The sequence below is a fragment of the Dromiciops gliroides genome, chromosome 6, assembly GCF_019393635.1.
Source record: "Dromiciops gliroides isolate mDroGli1 chromosome 6, mDroGli1.pri, whole genome shotgun sequence".
NCBI classification, from domain to species: Eukaryota; Metazoa; Chordata; class Mammalia; order Microbiotheria; family Microbiotheriidae; genus Dromiciops; species Dromiciops gliroides.
In genome coordinates this window covers 13255296-13277966 of record NC_057866.1, presented here as the reverse complement: position 1 = coordinate 13277966, position 22671 = coordinate 13255296, and the positions used below count along the sequence as shown (strand labels likewise).

The 22671-nt window shown below is 55.3% G+C and overlaps 1 protein-coding gene across 1 annotated transcript in view; it reads left to right on the top strand.

The window, feature by feature from the left end:
• The first annotated feature begins 7988 nt into the window (after positions 1-7988).
• Positions 7989-22671, top strand: part of MYRF (myelin regulatory factor) — a 49131-nt gene continuing 34448 nt past the window's right edge. The window contains 1 exon segment of the mRNA XM_043970333.1: positions 7989-8147. Within this exon segment, the coding sequence (XP_043826268.1) occupies positions 8102-8147 (46 nt within the window). The 5' untranslated portion in view covers positions 7989-8101.

Below are 22671 nucleotides of genomic sequence, written 5' to 3'. Positions count from 1 at the left end.
CTGGCTCCATAGCTACCCCAGTCCCTTCTTTTCCTGAGGTTCCATGCTGAGCACTTTGAAAAGAAGGGAATGTCCCATGATGCACCTGGGCAGTAGGACCGCGTAGGCCAAGGAAGAAGAGCCCTGATGGGTATCGGTGCCTCTCACAGTGAGAGCCAGGCTCTGTCACCTCCTCCTCATCCTCCTTGTCCCCCATCTGCATCCCTTGGGACCCCCTGCTCTGCTGGAGCAGACTCACTGTGGGCACGGAAGGGAGGTGATGGGGATTTTAAGGTTCTACTCCCACTTTGAGCTTCTGTCTGAGGGTGGTGGGATGGGACTCAGTGCCTGTCCTGAAGTCCCCTCTCCATAAGGCTGCCTGCGCCCGCCCCCTTGCCTCAGCCTGCCAAACTTCTGCCCCAGAGGCAAAGCTAGCTGGGTGCTGCAGAGCCCCAGGTGTCCCCACCACACCCCTTTCCCTCCCCCATCCCTTCCCCGAAGGCTGTAGTCACACAGTGTTACAGGGCCAGGTTGGCTGGTCCAGGGTCCCAAGGCTCCCCTATGCTGGGGAGGGGCAGGTTCTCCCCCAAACGCTCCCAAGAGATGCTCATCCCTCCTCCACTCTGCCTCTGGTAGCAGAGAGCCTCAGGGTGAAAGGTCACCACTCTTCTCCTGGGCCAGCCAGGAGCAGCCACCTCCCACCTCCACCTTTACCCCCACCTGTGGCGTGGCCCCCATTCCACGTCCCCCTCAGATCCCTGCCCTCGGTGGCCCTGAGCTGCTTCATTCTCTAAGGGCCGACAGAACCTCCATATGCAATCACTAAGGAAGCAACCAGGCCCCCCATCTTCATCCCCCTCGCCCCGCCTCTGGCCCCCACAGACAGTCACGCACTCTATGTGCCATTCCCACCTGACTTTTGTACCTAATGTATGAAAGATCCAGACTAATATCACTGTAAAAAAGGAGAGACAAATTAATATTGCTTATTCTATAAATCTATCTGTATATAAAGGTTTCTGTATATTGTATAGAGCTGTGTATAAACTGGTTGTAGAAGCAGGCTCGGTGTGAGTGACTTTTCCCAGCATGCCCTGGGGACAGGTGGGGGACACTTGCTAGTGTCAGGCACTGTCCTGGGGTCTGGGATTCAGAGACGAAAACGAAGTCATTTCCACCTCAGAGAGCTTATGTTCTGTGTTCACTGCATCAGACTGGCCTTTCCCAAGGTCTCTTGGTCAATGAGCATTTGCTAAGCCTTTATTCTGACTGCTGGCTGGGACAGTGGATCTAGGAACCCTGTTTGCCTCAGTTTCCTCCTCTATAAAGTGAATGGGAGAAGGCAATGGCAAACCTCTCTATGATCTTTGCCAAGAAAACCCCGAATGGGGTCACCAAGAGTCAGACACGATGAGACAGCAGCACCTGCTTTCCAGATTTCAAGTGACAATCAAATGCTATGTTTGTAACGCACTTTGCAAAAAGCCCTTTGCCTTAAAGTGCTTTACAAACACTGGCTGTAGGGGCAGCTAGGTGGCGCAGTGGATAGAGCACCGGTCCTGGAGTCAGGAGTACCTGAGTTCAAATCCGGCCTCAGACACTTAACACTTACTAGCTGTGTGACCCTGGGCAAGTCACTTAACCCCAATTGCCTCACTAAAAAAAAAAACAAAAAACAAAAAAACACTGGCTGTTATGATGTGCCAGGTCCTGTGTTAAGCACCAAGGAATACAGAGAAAGTAAAAAGAAAAAACCAGCCCCCACACCCTGGGGGGGGGGGGAGACAGCGTGCAAATAATGAGGTATGTACATGATACACACAGAGTAGATGGGAGGTGGTATTGGAAAAGCAGGCCTTGTGTAGAAGGTGGTCACAAGAGCCGGAGTACAAAGAGGCAGAGGGAAGGGCGTGGAGCTTTCTAAGCATGGGGTGGGGGGCGGTAGGTACAGAAGCATGAAGATGGAAGATGGCGTGTGCTGTATTCAAGGAACAGTAGGCAGGCCAGCACTGTTGGATCATAGAATACTTGGCAGGGAATGAAGTGTGAGAACCCTGGAAGGTTAGAAAGGGGCCTACTTCTAAAGAGCTTCCAATGGCAAACAGTAGTTTATTTTAGATGAGGGGGAGGGGTAGGAGAGTTGGTACACAGAAGCAACAAGCCCAGAGAGGGGCAAGAGGGGGTGTCCTGGATAAGCAAAAAAAATGAGGCAACAGAGGGGGAGATAGGATGGAATTACAGGCATTACAGGTACAGAGATGAGAGATGAAGTTTGTGTATGGAGAACAGCAATTAGGCCCGTCTGGTTCAGCCATAATTTGTATGAGGGGAAATGCTGGATAGTCAACCTGGAAAGATAGGCTTGAGCCAGACCTCAAGGGCTTTAAATTCCAGAGAAGTCTGCATTTCGTCCCAAAGGCTAAGGAAAACTACCGAAACTTGTTTTGCACAAGGAAATGACATCGCTGTGCTTGTACTATGAGAATATCAATTTGGCAGCAAGTGGAGAATGAGAGACTAGAGGCAAGAAGACTAATTAACCTATTGGAACAGCCCCAGTGAGAGGTGGGATGTGGCCTGGACTGGGGTGGTTGTGGTGTGAGCATAAAGGGGCGGAGGGGCAGCTAGGTGGTGCAGTGGAAAGAGCACCAGCCCTGGATTCAGGAGGACCTGAGTTCAAATCTGGCCTCAGACACAACACACTAGCTGTGTGACCCTGGGCAAATCACTTAACCCCAATTGCCTCACCAAAAAGAAAGAAAGAAAGAAAGAAGGGTCAGAGTTTGAGACATGTTGAGGAGTAGGAATCAACAAGACGTGGTGACTGATTGGATGACTGAGTGAGAGTGAAGAGCTGGTGAGAGTTCCTAGGTTGCAAACCTGGCTGACTAGAAGAATGGTGACCCCTTGGTCAGAATTAGAGAACCAGGGAGGAAGAGAACTCTGGGACAAAAGTTAATGGATTCTGCTGTGAACATGTTGAGTTGGAGATGCCTGTGGAAGCACAAGGTCCAGGTGTCAAGCAGGCCATGGGAGATGTGGGACTGCAGCTCGGGAGAGAGATGAGAAGTTAGGAGATATAGATAAAATTTGGAAGTTACCTTGTAGAAATGACCGTTGAACCTTTGGAACTGATGAGAGAAAGAGGTCGGAGAAAAGAGTGTTGGAGAGAAGGGAGGGAGGGAGAGAAAGAGAGAGAGGAGTGCCTAGGACAGAGCTCTGGATTCACCTGAGATGGAAGATGGGATATGTATGATGATCTTGCAAGGGAAACAGAAGGATCAACTGGACCAATAAGAGAAATCTGATGGAGCAGATATGAAAACCCATGGAGGAGAGGCCCTTTATCGGAGCCTCAGTTTCCTTTTCTGTAAAATGAGGGGGTTGAGGGGGCAGCTAGGTGGTGCAGTGAATAAAGCACCAGTCCTGAAGTCAGGAGGACCTGAGTTCAAATCCAGCCTCAGACACTTGACACGTACTAGCTGTGTGCCCTGCAAAAAAAAATGAGGGGGTTGGGTTCTTATGCCCCTTCCAGTCCTAAATTTATGATTCTATGAATCCCAGAGCCCAAAGCAGGAGGATGTTCTCCTTTCAGACAGCAGGTGGCGCTGATGGGCCCTTTAGGGAGGTGAGTTGGCTCTCCCTTTGCACTGACCTAACTAATCATAGTATGGGTTCTCCAAGAATTGTGCTGTGGCCCCTCGGAGTAGCCCCAGTAACACATCCAGTGAGAAACACAGACTGCCAGAGCTGGAAGATACCTTGGCAGTCATTTAGCCTCCTCCCCTTATTTTACACATGAAGAAACTGAGGTCCAGAGAGAGAGAGAGAGCAACTCCCCCAAAGTCACAGGAGGGGAGACACCTCCGATGAAAGGGGTGGTGCCATGAACATCTAGGTCAGGGAATTAGAGATTATCCTTTTCCCCACCCCAGGCCCCAAAAGGCTGCTGTCAAATTCAGATTCCACTGGGGGCTGTACCCCACATCAGTCCCATCTCTCCAGCTTTATGTCATAAAGAAGTGGTTTAGCCAATCACCTGGTCAATAAGCATTTATTAAGTGCCTACTGGGTGCCAGGCACTGGGCTGAGTGCTGGAAAGACAATGACAGTCCCTGCCCTCAGGGAGCTCATAGTCTAATGGAAGAAACAATGTATCACTATCGATATATACATTTAATGTCAATATCCATATGTACCATTTAAATGGAAGATGCATAGGATAGAGAAGAAAATTCCTTCTGCTTCTAGCTCAGAGATCACCTAGTCCGACCCTTTTATTTTCTCCTTTTTCACAGATGAGGAAATGGAGGGGGAAGGAGTTTTAGTGATTTGCCCTAGATTCCATAGGTCATAAACATCAAGGGCTGGGTTTGCACCCAGATTCTCTGATCCTGAGGCAGGGAGCTTTCCATGGTGCCCCACTGCTTCTCTGGCCACAGCCGATGAAAAAAGGGCTTTTGAGGGGATCCCAAAATGGTGCTGGAACAGTTTGTGAGTCTTACTTCTCAGTGTGTTCTGGGACTATCACAGGTGCTGAGCAAGTCTCACTAGTAGAGCCCTGGGAGTGAGGGAGGGTCAGATCCACTCGATTGGGTTCACTGGAGTAGACAGTGTCCCACCCCTCGCCTTCCAACCCCAATATAAACACCTACACATATGCATTGGCACTTGCTCACATGCTTTCTTCTATCCAGAATATCTCCACCCCCGAGCCCTGGGCCTTTTGCATCAATTCTCACTCAAACCCAATGAAAGAGAACCCATCTTCTGACCCCCAGATCTTGAACCCATCCCAGCCAAAGGCATCTAGGTCTTGCAGTAAATAAAGCACCGAGTTAAAATCTAGCCTCAGTTACTTACTAGCTGTGTCACCTTAGACAGGTCCACTGCTTGCAAACCTCTGCTTGCCTCACTTTCCTCATGTGTAAAATAGAGATCATAACCCTAATAGAACCCTACCTCCTAGGGTTTTGTAAGGATTAAATGAGAAAATATTTATAAGGAACTTGGCACATAGTAAGACCTTAATAAATTATTTCCTTCCTTCTTCCTTTCTTTTCCCCTCCCTCCTTCCTTCCTTCCTCTCTTCCTCCCTTCCTCTCCCCCCCCCCAAAGGGTACACGGCCCAAAACCAAGGCAGGATAGGGGTTAAGAGAGTTGAGTTCTCAGAATTTATAAAAGAGGATTTAGCATCGGACGGACCTCAGAGATCAGTTAGTCTGGTGCCCTCGATTTTTTTCCTTAAACAAAGGAGAAATTAAGACCCATATCATGGGTGTAAAGTCAAGTTGCAGCAGGTCCCAAGTGGGAGCTCATGTCTTCTGACTCTTGCTGAAGCAGCCCCAGCCCCCCACTCCTGGACACCCCAGGAAGTGCCACAGGTCCCCAAGCCCAGGCATTGGACTTTGGGAGGTCATCTCTGCACCGGCTCCTGGGAGGTGTTGGTGAAACTGGAGAGCAGGGGACCAAGGGCTCTGGCTCCTGCTGCTGCCTCAGTCTCCCCCACCCCTTTGTCCTGAGCTCTGTCTTCTCTCTGCCTGAGAAGGCATGAGCTCTGGGGCCAATGGCCAAGCAAGGTGACTGCCCCCACACAGAGAGCCCCACCCAGTCACAGGAGGAAGTGTCAACCTTGTCTGTCAGCAGGAGCCTGGGCAAGGCTGCTGCAGGGCCCCCTTTAGTGGGACAGGGGGCACTGGGATAGGACCCTCTCAGGGTTGGCTCGAAGGGGAAGGGGCTCTTTTCCCTGTCTTGCTTCCAGAGATGGGGCACATCCCTAGCCCATTTGGCCTTGGTTTGCTCATCAGCAGAATGCCGGGGGGGAGGGGGGGTGTTTGAACAAAAACCTCCCTACTGGCTCCAAATTCTGCCCTCCTCAAAGGAACTTGACTGGGCAGGGCCCTTCCGCCCCTCCCCCCTTCCTCACCCAGCACCCATCCTCTTCATTCTGGGAAGCACCAGATAAAGTGCATTTCCATGATCCTGTCAGGGGTTTCGAGTGTCCCAGGAGGCTTTACATTCTGCACTCTCTCCAGGGGCTCTTTAACCTGGGGCGCATGGACCCATTTTGGATCCATGATTGGTCTGTCTCCTTTGCCATCCTGCAGCTTTTAAGAAGCTGAGTCTGGGAAGGGGTGCCTGGGCTTTGGCAGACAGACCGATCTGTTGTGGTCAGTGCAGCCAGTAGGTGGAGGGCCTCAATTCAAATCCCACTCTCCTTATACTGGGCTTAGGTCTCTCTCAACAACATGAACCCACCTCTTCTAAGGGGGGCAATGCTTTACACAAAGAAATGAATCCCTAAGCGTTCAATCTTAGGCTTGGCTGGCCAGACATCTGGGGGCAGTGGACCCTTCCTGGTGCTGAGGGGCAGCTGCCTGGTCTGACTCTGGGGCTAGTCCTGGGGGAAGGGGTGTAGGGAGGGCAGGAGCAGAGATAACAATTGTCTTCCTCAGGGTCTCGGCAGAGGAAGAGAGACCTCCTGGGCTTTTCAGCCGGGAAAGAATAGGCCTATTAGTGTGCTCTCCCCCTCCCTCCACCCTATCCCCTTCTCCCTCCCCCAGAGAAGAATTGGTCAGCGCACAGCTGGGGCCTCCAGCAAAATCCGATTCTATATGTAAGAGAAGAGAGCACTGGGCAGGCCCCGGGCAGACAAAACCTCATTGTGAGCCGGCCCTGCTTCGGGGAGAATGAGGCCCAGTGAGGCACCCCCTCCCCCACCCCATCCCCGGCCGGGCTCAGCATTGACCCTCCTCTGCCAACCCACATCTGGATAGGCCCGAGCTGCGCCTCTACCACCCCCAACCTCCACACGCACACAAACCCACCCGGGGTTGGGGGGGGGTGGAAGCGGGTGAAACCGGACCCTTGGGTGCCCAGGACATCCGTTATCCTCTCTGGGCTCTGTGACCTTGGACAAGTCACTTCAGCTCAAGAGCCTCCGTTTCCCCATCTGTAAATAGAACGCAGGGATTAAGATGTCAGGGACCTCCCACCGGCCGTTGTCGAGCCAACCCTCTCCTTTTGTTGAGCCTAAGTGACCTGTCCCAAGGCAGGTCCCCCATCCCCGCTCCACGCTCAGTCAGTGACCACATGTTAAGCCACTTCTATGACCGGCGTCTCCCAGGCCCTGAGATACCAAGCCCCAGACAAAACAATCCATGCCCTCCCGGAGTTATGGGCTCCTGGGCTCTGTCCAAGCCTTCTGGAGACCCCCCGACAAGCGCAGCGCAAGGCGGCTACGAATCTCTGGCCAGTTCCCAAAGATCCAGAGAGGACGAAACGCGGCGTCTGGTCCAGTCTCCTCCTTACTCCCGTTTTACAGAAGGGTAAACTGAGGCCCAGAGAAGGGAAGGGCCTGACCCACGTGGCGTGGCCAGCCTTGACAGACGGAGCTCTTTAAAGGTTAGGAAGTCCTTGACATAGAATCTCAGCTGAGACAGTCACAGTGTCCCAGGCAAGATCTGAACTCAACATCCAGGACTCCGCCTGCCCAGTTAAACTGCCTCCCAGTAATGCACTGCCTTTGAAGCCCAGAAGACCTAGGTTCTAATCTTGCCCCAGGCACTAACTAGCGGTGTGCCCCTCCCCATCTGTAAAATGGGGGAGGGGAGCCCCTTCAGATCGATTAAGGCCCGTAATCTAGAGCCGGCAGGGACCTTGGAGTTGGTCTACTCCAAACCATGTGCAAGTTCGAGGGTCCGCCCTGGGCCTCGGCCGCTCTGGGGGCTGCCCCGGGGCTGCAGAGCGGGGCGTGGCCGCCAGGGGGCGGGCCTGCGGGGCAGGGGCGGGGGCGGGCGCTCAGAGGAGCGAGCTGAGCCGCTGGGAGCGCGGAGAGCGCAGGGCGCAGCGGGGGGCGCAGGGCGCAGGGCGCAGCGCAGCGGGCGCAGGGAGCGCTGAGAGCGCAGCGCAGCGGGGGGCGCAGGCAGCGCGGAGAGCGCAGGGCGCAGCTTGGGGCGGCAGGGCTGGGGCCGTGGGGCCAGGGCCGGGACCTGCTGCTGCTGCTGCCGCCGCCGCCGCCGCCGCCGCCGTCGCCGCCACTGCTGCTGCGCGGCCGCTCCGCGCCGGGGATGCGGCCCCATAGGGCCAGACTGTAGCGGCCGGAGCCGGGCCCCGGGCGGTCATGGAGGTGGTAGACGAGACGGAGGCGCTGCAGCGTTTTTTCGAAGGTGAGAGCGGCTGGGGCCAGACCTGGCCTTGACCTTCCCCTCCCCTCCTCCCGCCGCCAGACCCCGGCCCGGGCGAGCCCCCTCCCTCCATCAGGGAGAGTGTCCTGCGGTGTCCGAGGGCTCCCACACCTCCGGCCCCGCATTGGGTCACCTCCGCGTCTGCCGGCCCCCTTTCCTCTGACCCCTTGGCCTGTCCAGCCCCTCTTAGAATCCAGGGCTAGGGGAGCACCCCGCGATCTCCCCTTTCTCCCCATTGGGGCCACCCGCCCCTGTTTTTCCCCTTCCACGCGGGGTCACCTTGTCCTCCCCCTGCCTTGCCTGGGGTCTGCCCCGCTGACTTCCCGGCCCCCACTCACCAAACAGGGTCCAACGTACACGGACCGCCAGGCTCTAGGAAAGCAACCCCAGGAAGCCCGATCCCCTCTGGTCCCCACTCCGCCCCCGGCCCGTGTCAGCCAACCCTCCGCCTGTGTAGCATCCCTTCGTCAGCCAGGGTCCCCCCTTCCTTCGCTTGAGTCCCCATCACCCCCTGTCCCCTTGTCTTCCCATTCCCCACGGCCCGCTGCTGGTCCCGGTCCTGCATCCCTCCCCCCCCCTCCCCGGGGGCCCGGAGTGGGTGATCCCTCTGGGGCTAAGACGTGCCCAGGAAGCTGGAGCAGCCCCGACGCAGAGGGGCCCTGGTTGTCTGCCCCTGCCCCGGTACCGGCTCCCTGGTCTCCCCAGCCTCGTGGTCCCAGTGGGGGAGTCAGTTGGGAAACCCCAAACATGCCAACTTCTGGTGCTCTCTTCTTGGGGAGCCCCCCTAGGCAGTGCCTCAGACCCTAACCCCCTCCCACTTGAGGGCCTGGGACTAGGAGTCAGGAGGCCTGGGTTCAGTCCCAGTTTCCCCAGCCCCTTCCTAGGCAAGATGTAGGGGGGCCGGGTTTCCTTCTCCCCTCCTCTTCCCTGCAGCCCCCTACTCCCAGTCTTCCCACTTCATCTGAGCCCATTCTGACCTCAACAGGTCATTCACGTCTCTGTTTCCCCTGTATACTGTCTGTATACTGTCCTCCTAGCCCCAGGAGAGCTCCCAGCCAACTTGTCCAGCAGTGGGGAGTGGGCTACAAGCTGATCTAGGGATTCCTCCACACGGAGGCAGCAGCCAGGCCAGGCCCAGGCCAACAGCTCCCTCCTCCCAGCTCCCCTGGCCCCTCCCTTCCATTCTAGGGGCTCCTCTCCCAAGAGGCTTCACGTGCTCCCCCTAATTCCAGGGGGCCCTGGAGGGAGGGGCAAACCCGCTGTGGCCCCAGAAGCATGAGGGGGGATTAGGGGCAGGCGTGGGGGGGCCTCTGGCTTGGGGGGTATGGCGTCCACTTCTTCCCATCATTTCCCCTTCCCCAGCAGGCTGGGCCCCCGTCCAGGCACTGGGTTCCCTTCGTGTTCCCTCGCCTCCCTGGCTGAGGACAGGCTGTCCCCTCACTCAGGCCATCTGGGGGTGGAAGGAGGGAGAACTGTGCCCGCCCGTTACTCACTCTGCCAGCCTCCCAGGCAAAGTCGTGTTGAAGGCAGGGGCCGTGGGATCCCCCTTATTTTGGGGGACCACTCTCATTCTGGGGAGATGGGGGAGGGAACGGGTCTCTGTGGGCCCCCATTATTTTGGAAGGCAGGCAAACCCAGGTATTCCCTCCCCCTTGTTGTTGGGGGTGACCAGGGAGGGGAATGAGAGCTATAGGTTCTCATTCTAGGGGAGCCCTGAGGAATAGTGGGGTCCCTGTGGGCTGCTGCTTGTTCAGGGTCCGGGGAGGCAGAGGAGAATGACTGGCTAGAACAGGGGTGGGGTGGGTCTCCCCTCAGTGTGTATGTCCTTTCTACAGGAGGGCCCAGCCTGACTCCTCTCCCGGAACCCAAACCTTGGCAGCCTTCTGGGGGGCGGGGGGGCCGGGGCAGCCCGTGCTGACGCCATGGCTCAACCATGCGGCCGGCCCTCATCCCGGGAGATAAGAGGCTGCTCAAGAATGTTTGTGGGGAGAGGGGGCCCTGCCCACCGGCTCAGGGGGCTTTGGGATGGAGTGGAGAGGACCAGAAACAGGGGGAGGGGCACCGGCAGCCTGTCTGCCCATCCCTTTGTGTTCAGGGCTTCAGCTTTGGGGTAAAGGCTTAGGGGGATGTCTGCCCCCAGGACCCAGTGTGTGGGGGTTGTTAAGTGAGCCCAACCCAGTACCTGCTGGTGTGAAGGGAAGTTGTGAGTGTGTGTGTGTGTGTGTGTGTGTGTGTGTGTGTGTGTGTGACAGAGAGACAGAGAAGAGAAACTGAGAGACAGAGACTGAGAGAGAGAGAGACAGACTGAGGGAGAGAGTGTGGGTGAGTGCATGTTTGTGTGAGTGTGAGCGTATCTAAGTGTGTGTTTGTGTGTGTGTGAGAGACAGAGACAGAGAGAAGAGAGACACAGATTGAGAGACAGAGACAGGGACAGAGACAGAGACAGAGACAGATAGAGTGACAGAGACTCAGAGACAGACAGAGACTGAGACAGACTGAGGGAGAGAGTGTGGGTGAGTGCATGTTTGTGTGAGTGTGAGCGTATCTAAGTGTGTGTTTGTGTGTGTGTGAGAGAGACAGAGACAGAGAGAAGAGAGACACAGATTGAGAGACAGAGACAGGGACAGAGACAGAGACAGAGACAGATAGAGTGACAGAGACTCAGAGACAGACAGAGACTGAGACAGACTGAGGGAGAGAGTGTGGGTGAGTGCATGTTTGTGTGAGTGTGAGCGTATCTAAGTGTGTGTTTGTGTGTGTGTGAGAGAGACAGAGACAGAGAGAAGAGAGACACAGATTGAGAGACAGAGACAGAGACAGATAGAGTGACAGAGACTCAGAGACAGACAGAGACTGAGACAGACTGAGGGAGAGAGTGTAGGTGAGTGCATGTTTGTGTGAGTGTGAGCGTATATAAGTGTGTGTTTGTGTGTGTGAGAGAGACAGACAGAGGGAAGAGAGACAGGGACAGAGATAGAGACAGAGAAACAGAGAGACAGAGACTGAGATAAAGACAGAGAGAGATAGACAGAGACAGAGAGACAGAGACAGAGGAAGGTGTGTGTGAATGCATGTTTGTGTGAGCGTGCGCGCGCACACCCATACTCATGTACACATAACTGCCACTTACTAGCTCTCTGGCCCTAGTCCAGGCAGGCTTCATCTCTCTGAGCCTCAATTTCCTTATCTGCACAAAGGAGCTGATGCTCGCTTCCCCCCTCCCTCCCAGCCCTGGCCCAGGCTGGGGGGTGGGGGGGATGGTATTTTAGAAGTTCTAAAGCATGGTAGCAGCACAGGCCAAAGGCCGGCGGGGCTGGGAAGAGGGGTCAGTCGCTTAGCATTTTCAAGTTGAAGAATCTTGGGATGAAGACCTAGCACCACAAGGGGCCTAGGAGGCTGTAAACTGAGGCCCACAGAAAGGAAGGGACTTGCCCAAGGTCATACAGGCTCAGGCAGGATTTCAAGTCGGGCTCTTAACTCCAGATCTGATATTGGGTTCTGGGATCCTCTTCTTCCCTCCAAGAGTGGGAAGGAGAAATGATGGAGGCTAAGTCTGGGATGGAAGTGGGGAGGGACAGAGCCATAAGGAGGCATTATTGCAAGAGGGGGAGTGGAGCAAAGTGTGCCCTACAGACCGGGTTGGGGTGGGGGCCGCTTATTCTTGTGTTGTTTGTGGTTGTTCACTGCTCCCAGTCCTGTCCACCTCTCTGGGTGACCCTGTGCGGGGTTTTCTTGGCAGAGATCCTAGAGAGGTTGGTCATTCCTTCTCCAGCTCATCTGACAGATGGGGAACCTGAGGCAGGCAGGGTAAAGGGACTTGGCCAGGGTCACCCGGCCAGGAGGTGTCTGAGGAGACATTTGAACTCAGGTCCTCTAGCCAGCCTTGCTGCCCTTTGTTGTTTCCAACCTCCTCCAGGTTTGGCGGCCTGAGACTAGACTCGGGTTATCCCACTCTAGTTCTGCCTCTGGGTCTCTTGGCCAGCATTTGGCTGATGGTCAAGGGGGAGGAGAAGGAATCCTTTGTCCCCTCTTGCTCCACTCCATAAGGTTACTGACTTAGGGCTGGAAGAGCCCTCAGAGATCCCCCAGGCCAGGAGTTCTTAAACTTTCCACTCGCGACCTCTTTTTGCCTTGCACAGTTCTGGGTATGCAGGTATAAAAACATAGCCTTTGGGGGCAGCTAAGTGGCGCAGTGGATAGAGCACTGGCCCTGGATTCAGGAGGACCTGAGTTCAAATCTGGCCTCAGACACTTGACGCTTACTAGCTGTGTGACCCTGGGCAAGTCACTTAACCCCAATTGCCTCACCAAACCCCCGCCCAAAAAATAGCCTTTTACTGTTGCCAAATGTTCTTTCATCCATGGCTGAAGCAGCTTCGCTCTAGCCTAGCTCTCTCATTTTACAGATGAGGAAACTGAGAGCCAGAAAGGTCAGAGTGAGTTGCCTAAGGGCACTTAGGTAATGGGTGGCAGTCAGGATTCAGACCAACTTTGGTCCTCCAACGTCCCCACCTGCCAGGGGCTTGGGGAGGGGGGGAGCTAAGGAGCTTTGTGGCAGTGGGAGGAAGTGACCCAGCAGCCTCTGGGAGCCTGGTACTGCTCAGCCCCCCAGGATCAGCTCCAGGTAATCCCCAGCCCCCACCACCCCCCAGGACAGGCAGCAGCAGCAGCAGCAAAGCAGGGCGTGGGGCTGGCAGAAGGCAGACATCGGCAGGAAGGGCGGAATGCATTGGTTCCATGCAGGTAACCCCAAGTGCCTCTGCTGTCTAATCGATCCCTGTAGCAGCCAGTATGGGCCACCAGCAACGCCCCCCGCTGTGCCCTGCTAGGGCCAGGGGGCCCCTTTTAGGGGGACCCCACATTGGGAGAAGTTCAGATCTGAGTCAAGGGGGAGAATGCTACTGGGGCCCTAGGGTCTGCTGTGGTAGGAGGGAGGGCAGAATCTGAGAAGGCCTGGCAGGAGAGGAGACAGGGAGTACAGAAAGATAAAGGAGAAAAGTGAGTGAGCGGCCCCCTGGGGAGGGAGCTTCTCTGGGGTGCTGGGAGGAGCCCTAGGCTTCCCCTCAGGACACCCGGGGTGCCCCTCCGGCTCTTCATCTGGTTGTGAGGACGCGTGTGAATTTATAAAATGCAGGGACTGGTCCCCGTGATTGCTTCTCATCAATGTCTGTCCTGTGATAAGAGGCGCAGATGGCGTGGGGTGGGAGGAGGAGGCCCCAGAAGAGTCGGGGAAGGAGGTGGGGAGAGAAGGCTCGAGAAGAGAAAGGCCTTGTCCCCCTTTGGAGGGGAAGACGAAGGCAGAGGGCTCAGGGAGGAGGGGACCGTGATCCGAAGCACTGGGGGAGCCTCTGCCTGGTGTAGCAGTGATTGGGGAGTCTGGCCTCGAGGATCCGAATGGAGGCTGGTGTGGAGGAAGTTGAGGGGTGAAATGTCCTTGAGACCGAGGTAAGGGCAAAAGAGGGAGGACAGAAGGACAGACAGGCAGACATCCTCAGAGCTGTTCTTAGGAAGTGGGGATGGGGGGGGGAGGTCACATGGTAGACAGTGGATGGATTGGGTGTTGGGAAGCCTGCGTTACAACTGGAGCTGATGGTGATTAGCTTGGGCCAGTGGCTTCCCCTCTGTGGGCCTCAGTTTCCCCACATGCAAAACGAAGGGTTAGATTAACTTATCCCTAAAGCCCCTTTCAGCTCTGAATGACTCAATATTATTTGTCCTCATTAAGACCAACCCAGGATGGTTCCTGTGGGGGCCCCCTCCCTCTTCCCACTTCATTAGTGGGTGTGGGTATCTGTTGGGGGGAACAGTGGGAGCAGAGCATGCTGGGTAACCGCCTAGCACTGACCGCTGATTGGCGTTGCCTTGGACTTTGCTCCGGCAGATAAGAAGCCTGAAGCAGAAATCATTAACTGGAATTATTAACCTGGGGCTCCCCACAGTCTGCCTAGCCCTGTCCTGGGCCTCTTCCTCCCACCCCCTCTTCTCTTCTCCCTCCTGCTGGCAGCAGCCAGAGGAGCCTCATTTAGAGGATCCTGGGGTCATATATTGAGAGCTAGGAGGGGCCTCTGGTCCGGCCCCCTGTTTTACAAATAAGGAAACTGAGCCCAAGGCGATGGAAGGGATTTGTCAGGCTCACGCCTAGACACAGTGTATAGGATTCAAACCCTCTGGCTTCTGACCCGTTGTGCCTCAGTTTCCTCGCTGAGACTGCTCACCACCTGAGCCGGCTGCAATAATTCACATCCCCATAGCCCTTGATGATGATATAGTGAACTTGGAATCTGGAGAGGCCACGGGTATTTACTGTGAAACGGAGGACTGGCCCCCTCAGTCAGACGGACAATTCCCCACTCGTAGACAGGGCTGTTGCAAGTCTCAGTGAGATAACTGTGGGTCATTCACCCCAAGCCTTAGCTCCAAGTCCAGAACTGTCTTCCCAACAACCTTGTGAGGCGGGGAGACCAGGGGTTACCACCCCCGTTTCACAGATGAGGAAACTGAAGTGCATCGAGGTTAGGTGACTTGTCCAGGGTCACCCGGCTAGTAAGTGTTAGAGTGGGCATCTGGTTTTCCTCACCCTGAGTTCAGGGCTCTTTTCCCACTTGTAAAGGGAATGTTTGGGGCGGGAGGCAGGGGCAGACCTTTGGCCTCACCGGTCAAGTGCCCAGGGCACTGTCACCCGTGCTCTGATCTGTGGCCTGGGCCTGATGGGGAGGTGCCAGCTTCATGTCCCAGCTGTTCAGGGAAGGTGAGGAGGTGAGTTCTCGGGGCTCCCCATGTCCACCGCACCACCACCCCTGCCACGGCAGTTCCTTAGCATCAGGAGCAGAGGATGTCCCCTGGCATCCCATCATTCCCTTGCTTTGTCTTCCTCTTGCCCTATTGAGGTAACCCCAACCCCCCATTCCCATTGGCTTTCTTTAGGGGATGCAGTGTGGGGAAACCCTTGGCAAGGTTTGGGCAAGAACCCCAAGACCACAGGCCTGGGACCTTGGCCCCACTCAGGCTTAGTCCCTTGCCCTTCCTGGCCTCCTCCTCCCTCCCCACAAGATGCAGCAGGAGCCACAGTCCAGACACGTGGTTCCAAAGCCCAGCTCTGACATTTAGCCCTGTGTGACACGGTGGGAAGTGAGGGGCTCAGATCTCCAGCCGTGCCCCTTGCTAGCAGTGTGACACCCAGCAAGCCTGTTTCCTCATCTGAAAAAACATTAGTTTGAATGAGATGACTCCGGCAGTCTCTTCCAGCTCAAAAATCTGCCTCAGTTTCCATGTCTGAAATGGGTGCATCGTCCAGCCTGTCCTCCCTCACAGGGCAGTGTCAAGGAAAGCACTGTATAAAATTCACCATTAAAAGGTGAGTTATAGCATTCATTGTATTAGTAGTAAAAGAAACCAGAGGCCAAAGAAATTCTGAGCTGCCGCCCAGTGCAGCAGCCCCACTCCTGGACAAGGGCTACTCACAGGACCCTGAGATCTCAGAACCTCAGCTAGTCCAGCTTGAGGGCCGTCCCCCCCCCACCCCAATCAGGGCCCTGAGCAGGGATCTGTCAGCCTTGGCTTGAAGCAAGCCCTCCAGGGAGGGGGAGGCCGTTCTGCTTCTAGACTGCCCCAGCTGTCCCCCAGATACTTCCTGACTTGGGGCCTAAGAGACCCCTCTTCCCTGCGCCGCTCTGTCCTCCAGGACCAATCTCTCTCCTGCTGGACAGACGATGCCCCTTGGGTCAAACATTCCCAACCCCTTCTGCAGAGTCTTCAGTGACGTGAACCTGAGACCCTCCCCCTCCTCTATCACTGTCCGCTGTGCCCAGGACTGACTGTCCTCTTGGTGGGTCTGCCCTTTGCTATTCCTGACCGCTGCCCCTACTTGGGCTCTAACCCCCATCTGGGTGGCCCAGGGGCTGGGGAGTGGCCTCCCTTTCAGGGAGGATCCTTGAGTGCCTTGTGGGGTATTCCTGCTTCCCCTCTCATGGTGAACCTCCTCTTCAGCCTGGGAGGCTCTGAAGTCACCAGAGAGCTTGGGTGACTGAGGGTGAGGACTAGGAGATCCAGGCAGTGCTGGGAGTGGGGGGAAGGGAACTGACCGAGACAGGGAGAAACCTCGAGGCCGCCCCCTGTGAAGGTTCGAAAAATTGAGAATATTTAGCCCGAAGAAATGATTAGGCCAATGGAGGATGGCTGTTGGCAGGTGTCTGAAGGCTGGAGTGGAAAGAGGGGGCACAGGGGCTCTGCCTGGGCACAGAGGGAAGTGCAAGGGGCCTTTATTAGAAGGGCCGAGAGTGAGGGGGAAATCGTGCCTTGGAATGTTATTGAATGGGGATGTTGTGAGGGGCTGCCTCTGCCTCCTGCCTCCTCCCCCTCCTCATCCTTCCTCTTCCTCCCTCCTCCTCCTCTTCCTTCTTCCTCCCCTTCCTCCTCTTCCTCCCTCCTCCCCTCTTCCTCCTTCCTCCTTCTTCTTCCTCCCCTCCCCTTCCTCCTCCCTCTCCTCCTCTTCCTCCTCTTCTTCCTCCTCCTCTTCCTCCTTCCTCCCCTTCCTCCTTCCTCCTTCCTCTTTCTTCTTCCTCCCCTCCTCCTCCTCTTTCCTCCTCCTCTTCCTTCCTCCTTCTTCCTCACCCTCCTCCTTCTTCTTCCTCTCCCTCCTCTTCCTCCTCCTCCTTCCTCCTTCTTCCTCCCTTCCTCCTCCTCCTCCTTCCTCCTCCTCTTCCTTCCTCCTTCTTCCTCACCCTCCTCCTGCTTCTTCCTCTCCCTCCTCTTCCTCCTCCTTCTCCCCCTCCCCCTCCCCCTCCTCCTCTTCTTCCCCCTCCCCCTCCCCTCCCTCTCCCCTCCCCCTCCCCCTCCTCCCCTCTCCCCCTCCCCCTCCTCCCCCTCCTCCTCTCCCCCTCCCCCTCCCCCTCCACAGCCAGCACTCGTACAGGGCTTCAGGGTTCCCACAGTGCTTTTCGTGGTACCTCACTGGACCCTAACAGCCATAGGTGATGTCTACATAGGAGGCAGATGCTGCTATAACCCTATTTTACAGACGAGGAAGCTGAGGCCACACAGCTGGTATCTGAAGGAGGATTTGAACTCAGGTCTTCTGACTTCAAGTCAGGATCCTGCGTCTCTTAGGCCATGTTGCTGCCTACAGCTATTAGCTGGACTGATGACCTCTGAGGCCTCTTCCAAGCCTGAAAGTCTAGGAAGGAGAAGGGCCTCTGGACAAGAGTGGGGGGACGAACCCCCAGAGGGTCAGCCATGGCCCCACCCCCGCTCCGGGCACTGCCCAGGTCAGTGACAGTAGGACCATGGACAGCAGAGGTGGCTCAGTCCTGGATTCCTGGAGCTTTGAGAGCTCAGCCCATCCAGGACAGGAGGCTGCCCAGCCCCCGTGGGCTCTGCATTATCCCATCTCCCTCCTTGGGGTCAGTAAAGTTCTTCCTTCTATCTGACCTCAGGAGTGGGGCTGGGGATCAGCTGATCTCCCCATCGTGGCAAACCCCGCCCCCCCCCCCCCCGCAGCCTCAGCCCAATGAGCCCGAGTGCTTCTCTCCATCTCTCCTCAGAGCCCCTACCAGCTTTGCCATCTCTATAGTACAGGGGGCTCCTGGTTCTGGGGCAGAGGGGGGCAGGAGCTCTGGGTCTCTGGGTTCTCCAGACTCTGCCAGGGCCATAAGGAGCTGGCTTCTCCTGCATCCCCTGCCCCTGCTCTGTGAGAGAAGGGGGTGGCCCGGGTGGGCATCCAGCCCTCCCCCCCCCCGCCACCCAGGCTGTGCCTCCCCCTCCCCCATCATCACCTCTGGGTGGGGGGCAGAGGGGCTCCTTACTCTGGACTCAGGTTGAGACTCAGAGAGAGGAGGAGGAGGAGAAGAAAGGGTGAGAATCAGGAAAGAGGAGAAGCGTTAAGGCTTCATCTTTGGTCCTTCCAGGGCATGTGGATGTGTGAGGGAGTGACTGTGTCCTTGCACTGGGTTGTCACTGAGGTCTGTGTGCATGTGTGTCCATGGTTGTGTGTCTGTGGCCCGGCTGTCTCACCCCCGCCCCCAGCTCCCGAGGCTGGCCTGACAGGGTGAGGGAATCACTGGCTTTAAAGTCAGACGACCCAGGTTCAGATTCTGCCTCTGACACTGGCCGTGTGGACCAGGAAGTCGCTCCCTTCCCCAGGCATCCGATTTGGACTTGGACGTGCTGACTTCAGGAGTCCCTTCCAGCTCGGGTCCTATGATTCTTTGGGCAGATCTGGGTGCATTTTCCAGGACAGTCCAAATAAATACCCTACGAAGATCTCTGTGTCTCCCCTTGTTCTGGGGTCAGGCAGCTGCTGGACCTGCGGTCAGAAAGATCCGAGTTCAAATCCCTCCTCAGATTCTTACTAGCTGTGTGGCCCTAGGCAAGTCACTTAACCTGTCTGCCTCAGTTTTCTCACATGTAAAATGGGGATTATAATAGCACTGTCCTCCCAAGGTTGTTGTGATATAATATTTGTAATATATGTAAAGGGTTTGGCACATAGTAGGCACTTAATTGTTTCTTTCCTTCCTCCCTTCCAGCACTCAAGATCTTTTCCAGTGATTTCTTTCAGTCTCTTGCCCTAGACAGAGTAGAGAAAACTGATTCAGTAAAGGATAAGACACCCTGCCTCCTTATGACCAGGAGGCTAGGTTTCTATTCTATATTCAGGGGTCACAGATCAGTCAGTCAGTCAACAAGCAGGCTTCTGCTATATTCCAGGCACTATCCTGGCTACCACAGATACAAAGATAAAAAATACCAGTCCCCATCTTCATGGAGCTTACATTCTTTTTTTTTTTTTTTTTAGTGAGTCAATTGGGGTTAAGTTACTTGCCCAGGGTCACACAGCTAGTAAGTGTTAAGTGTCTGAGGCCAGATTTGAACTCAGGTACTCCTGACTCCAGGGCTGGTACTCTATCCACTGTGCCACCTAGCTGCCCCATGGAGAGCTTACATTCTAAAGAGGCTGACTATGTGTGTGTGAGTGTGAGTGTGTGTACTTTGAGAGCAAGGATGCCCTTGCAGCTGGAGGGGATGGATGTTGTGAATCAAGGAGGGCTTCATGGAGAAATTGGCACTGGTGGGAAGCTCTGCAGGGGGCTAGTGGTTCTAAAATGTAGCAGGGAGGAGGGAGTGCACCCCAAGCAGGGGACACAGCCTAGGCAACAGTATAGAGGGAGGAGACAGAATGTGGTATGTGTATGAGGAACAAGCTGGTTTGGCCAGGCTGGAAGGCAGGAAAAGTTGGAGCCCCTTGGAGAGGATGGGAGTCACCCTTGACATTTCTGTAGCAGCTTCAAGGTTTGAAAAGCCCCAGTGGAGCCCCACAACAGCCCCGGGAGGTGGGGCTTAGAGGGAGACCACCTGCCATGGTGTGAATGGGGAGCTTATTCAACTAGTGGGATCTGAGATGGAATTTGAACCCAGGACCCTGGGTCTGAAGTCAGGAAGGATGAGGGAGGAGAACCAGGGCTCTCTCTTCTGCCCCAACCCACCTCACTCATTGCTCAGTCAGGCTTGGGGGCGTCAGGCAGTGACTGAGCCTCGTACCTACCAGTTAGAACCAATGTGAGCGGCCGTCCCAGGATGCTCAGCCGTGGGAAGACCAGAGGAGACCCTCAGAGACAACATCATACGGGCTTCTGTCCATCTCGTGCCTCCCCTGGCAGATGATAAGGGGGTCAGTTGGGTGGGCATGAGTGTGTGCCATTAGCCCAGGAAGGCTTCTCCTGGAGAAGGGGACCCTGGGGCAATGGGCAGTGTCCAGACAGAGGGAGGGGAGGCCACTCTAGTTCAGCCAGTGATGTGCGTGAAGGTGTGCGGGGAAGAGGGGAGTCTAGTGTGTGACCCAGAGCCCTGAGGAGGAACTGAAGAAAGTATCTGTTGGCGAGTGGAAGTTGAGAGTCCTGTGTGGGAAAGCAATGATCCTGAAGCATGGTCCAGAGGAAGAAGCCCCCACCATGGCGTGAGAGCGCCCTATGACGCCCTGCCGCCTTGGGTGCCTCACCTTCCCCGTCTGTGAAATGGGAGGGTTGGCCTCGTTGGCCTCTCGGGTCCCTTCCTGTTCTGATCTGAGGAGTGTGTTCTGTGGCACCCCAGAAGGAACACGTGTGAGCTGCGTCACCTTGGGCAAGTCACTGAGCATCTCAGGGCTTCAGTTTCCTCGTGTGTAAAATGAAGAGGTTAGACTTAATGGCTTGCCAGCTCTGGCTCATCCCAGTGTGGACATGACCCCAGGCTCTCACAGCTCTGAAGACGGACCTGGCGATGGGACACATGCAGTATTTGAGGACCAGGCTGGCCAGCCGCCAAGCGGTGTCAAGCCAGGTTGACCACAAGGCCACAGACGTTGTGGGCACAGTAACTCATGGAGACTTGGAAAGGGTAGATGAGGTGCTGTCTTCACTAGTGGAGGGAGCGCCCACTCTGGGGAAGTCACAGGTGCTCAATGACGCTACTTCTGGTGGCCAACACTGGGATTTGAACTCAGGTTTTATGGAAAAGATGGACGGGTGTGGCTCAGGTGGCTGGTTCCAAACACTGCGACTCAGGGTTTGCTTGGGAGGCAGCCTGTGGAGGTCCTGGGTTGGGTCCTTAGCTCTTCCATGTGTTTAGTCATCACCTGGATGGGATGCTGGTAAAGTGGTCACAAGGGTGGGAGATATCGAGTGATAGCCAATTGATTGATTAAAATCAGGGCCCCAAAAGGGGATGATTTAATGGGCACGAATGTAAAGTCCCGCACTTGGGTCCAAAAAACCAATTTCACAGATAGAGAATGGAGGAGGTATGGCTCAACGGCAGCTCGTCTCTTAAAGCTCTCTTGGTTTTTAGGGGACTATTTTCTGTTTGGTCTCAGGGGGCACAACCAGGAGCCAGGGGACATGGGGGGGAAGCTGCACAGGGTTCAGTTTAGGTCTCATTGGGGCGGGGGGTTCCTAAGAAGGAGAACTGAACCAAAGTGGAAGAGGCTGCCTGTGGTCATGTGGGTTGGGCCAGACAGTCTCTGAGGACCCTGCCAACCTTCAAGCCTGTGACGGCTAACTCTGTGGGGCGTCCCCAGTGGGATCTGGGACCAGGACTAAGGAAGGACTAAGGAAGGAGGGGACGTGTTCTTGATTTGTACTGCTCTGTTCTGCCTGTCTGGGTTCCTGTGTTTACTGCTGGGCACCTGGGCCTTGTAGGAAACGTGCAGAAAGCAGCCAGGGTGATGACCCCAGAGTGGGGCTTCCAAGAATCAGGCGAAGGTTCGGGTTTCCCTGGCAGAGTATTCGAGGACCTGGGGCAGTGTGGACCAGTGGCTAGAGCCCCAGGAAAACCTGGGTGTGAACCTCACTCCAGATACTCTCTAGCTAAGTGACCCTGGGCAAGTCACCTAACATCTCTCCCCATACAATATGAGATAATAACAAGTCTTCCCTCTTTCATTTCTCTGAAGTTTTACAAAGTCGTGCAGGTAGGGGAGGGTCGTGCAAGTTGGGGAGGGTCCACACTGTCCCTTCCCTGTCCCCTGCCCTTCTCAAGAGGAGTACAGGCTTTCTTTTTGTTTGTTTTGGTTTTGGGGGGGGGTTTGGCAGGGCAATGAGAGTTAAGTGACTTGCCCAGGGTCACACAGCTAGTAAGTGTCAAGTGTCTGAGGTCGGATTTGAACTCAGGTCCTCCTGAATACAGGACCAGTGCTTTGTCCACTGTGCCATCTAGTTGTCCCTGAGTACAGACATTCTTTTCTTCACCTTACAGAAGAGGAGACTGAGGTTCAGGGAGGCTTATAGGCTTGAACGTGAGCAATGTCAGCTCTTAATCTTGCTAGCACCCATTCCCAGAGTTTATTGTAGCGAGGATGGATGGGAGGTGTTCATGGCCATCAACTCTGAGGTTACTCCACCACCCCCACCTCTTCCTAACATTTACACACAGAGAACTCCATTTTACAGGGGGCAGTTAGGTGGTACAGTGGATAAAGCACCGGCCCTGGATTCGGGAAGACCTGAGTTCAAATCCAGCCTCTGATACTTAACACTTACTAGCTGTGTGACCCTGAGCAAGCCACTTCATTGCCCTGCAAAAAACAAAAAAACAAAAACAAAACAAAAAACCACTCCATTTTACAGAAGTGAAAACTGAGGCCAAGAGAAGTGACTTGTCCAAGGCCATAGACTTAAAGGTTCAAAGCTGGGAGGGACCTGAGAGGCCATCTAGCCCAAACCTCTCATTGTATAGAAGAAGAAACGAAAGTCTATTGATATCAAATGACTCGTCCAAGTCAGAGAGTGTCAGGACTGGGATTTGACCTCTGGTCTTCTGACTCTTGTTATCCATGCTCCTGGAATAGCCCCGGCCAAGGGCCCAGAGATGTCAGAAGGGAAGGAGGGGACAGCAGCCAAAAGAAAGAGAAGGAGTCAGCACCAGCCCTGGATTCAGGAGGACCTGAGTTCAAATCCGGCCTCAGACACTTGACACTTACTAGCTGTGTGACCCTGGGCAAGTCACTTAACCCCAGTAGCCTCACAGAAAGAAAGAA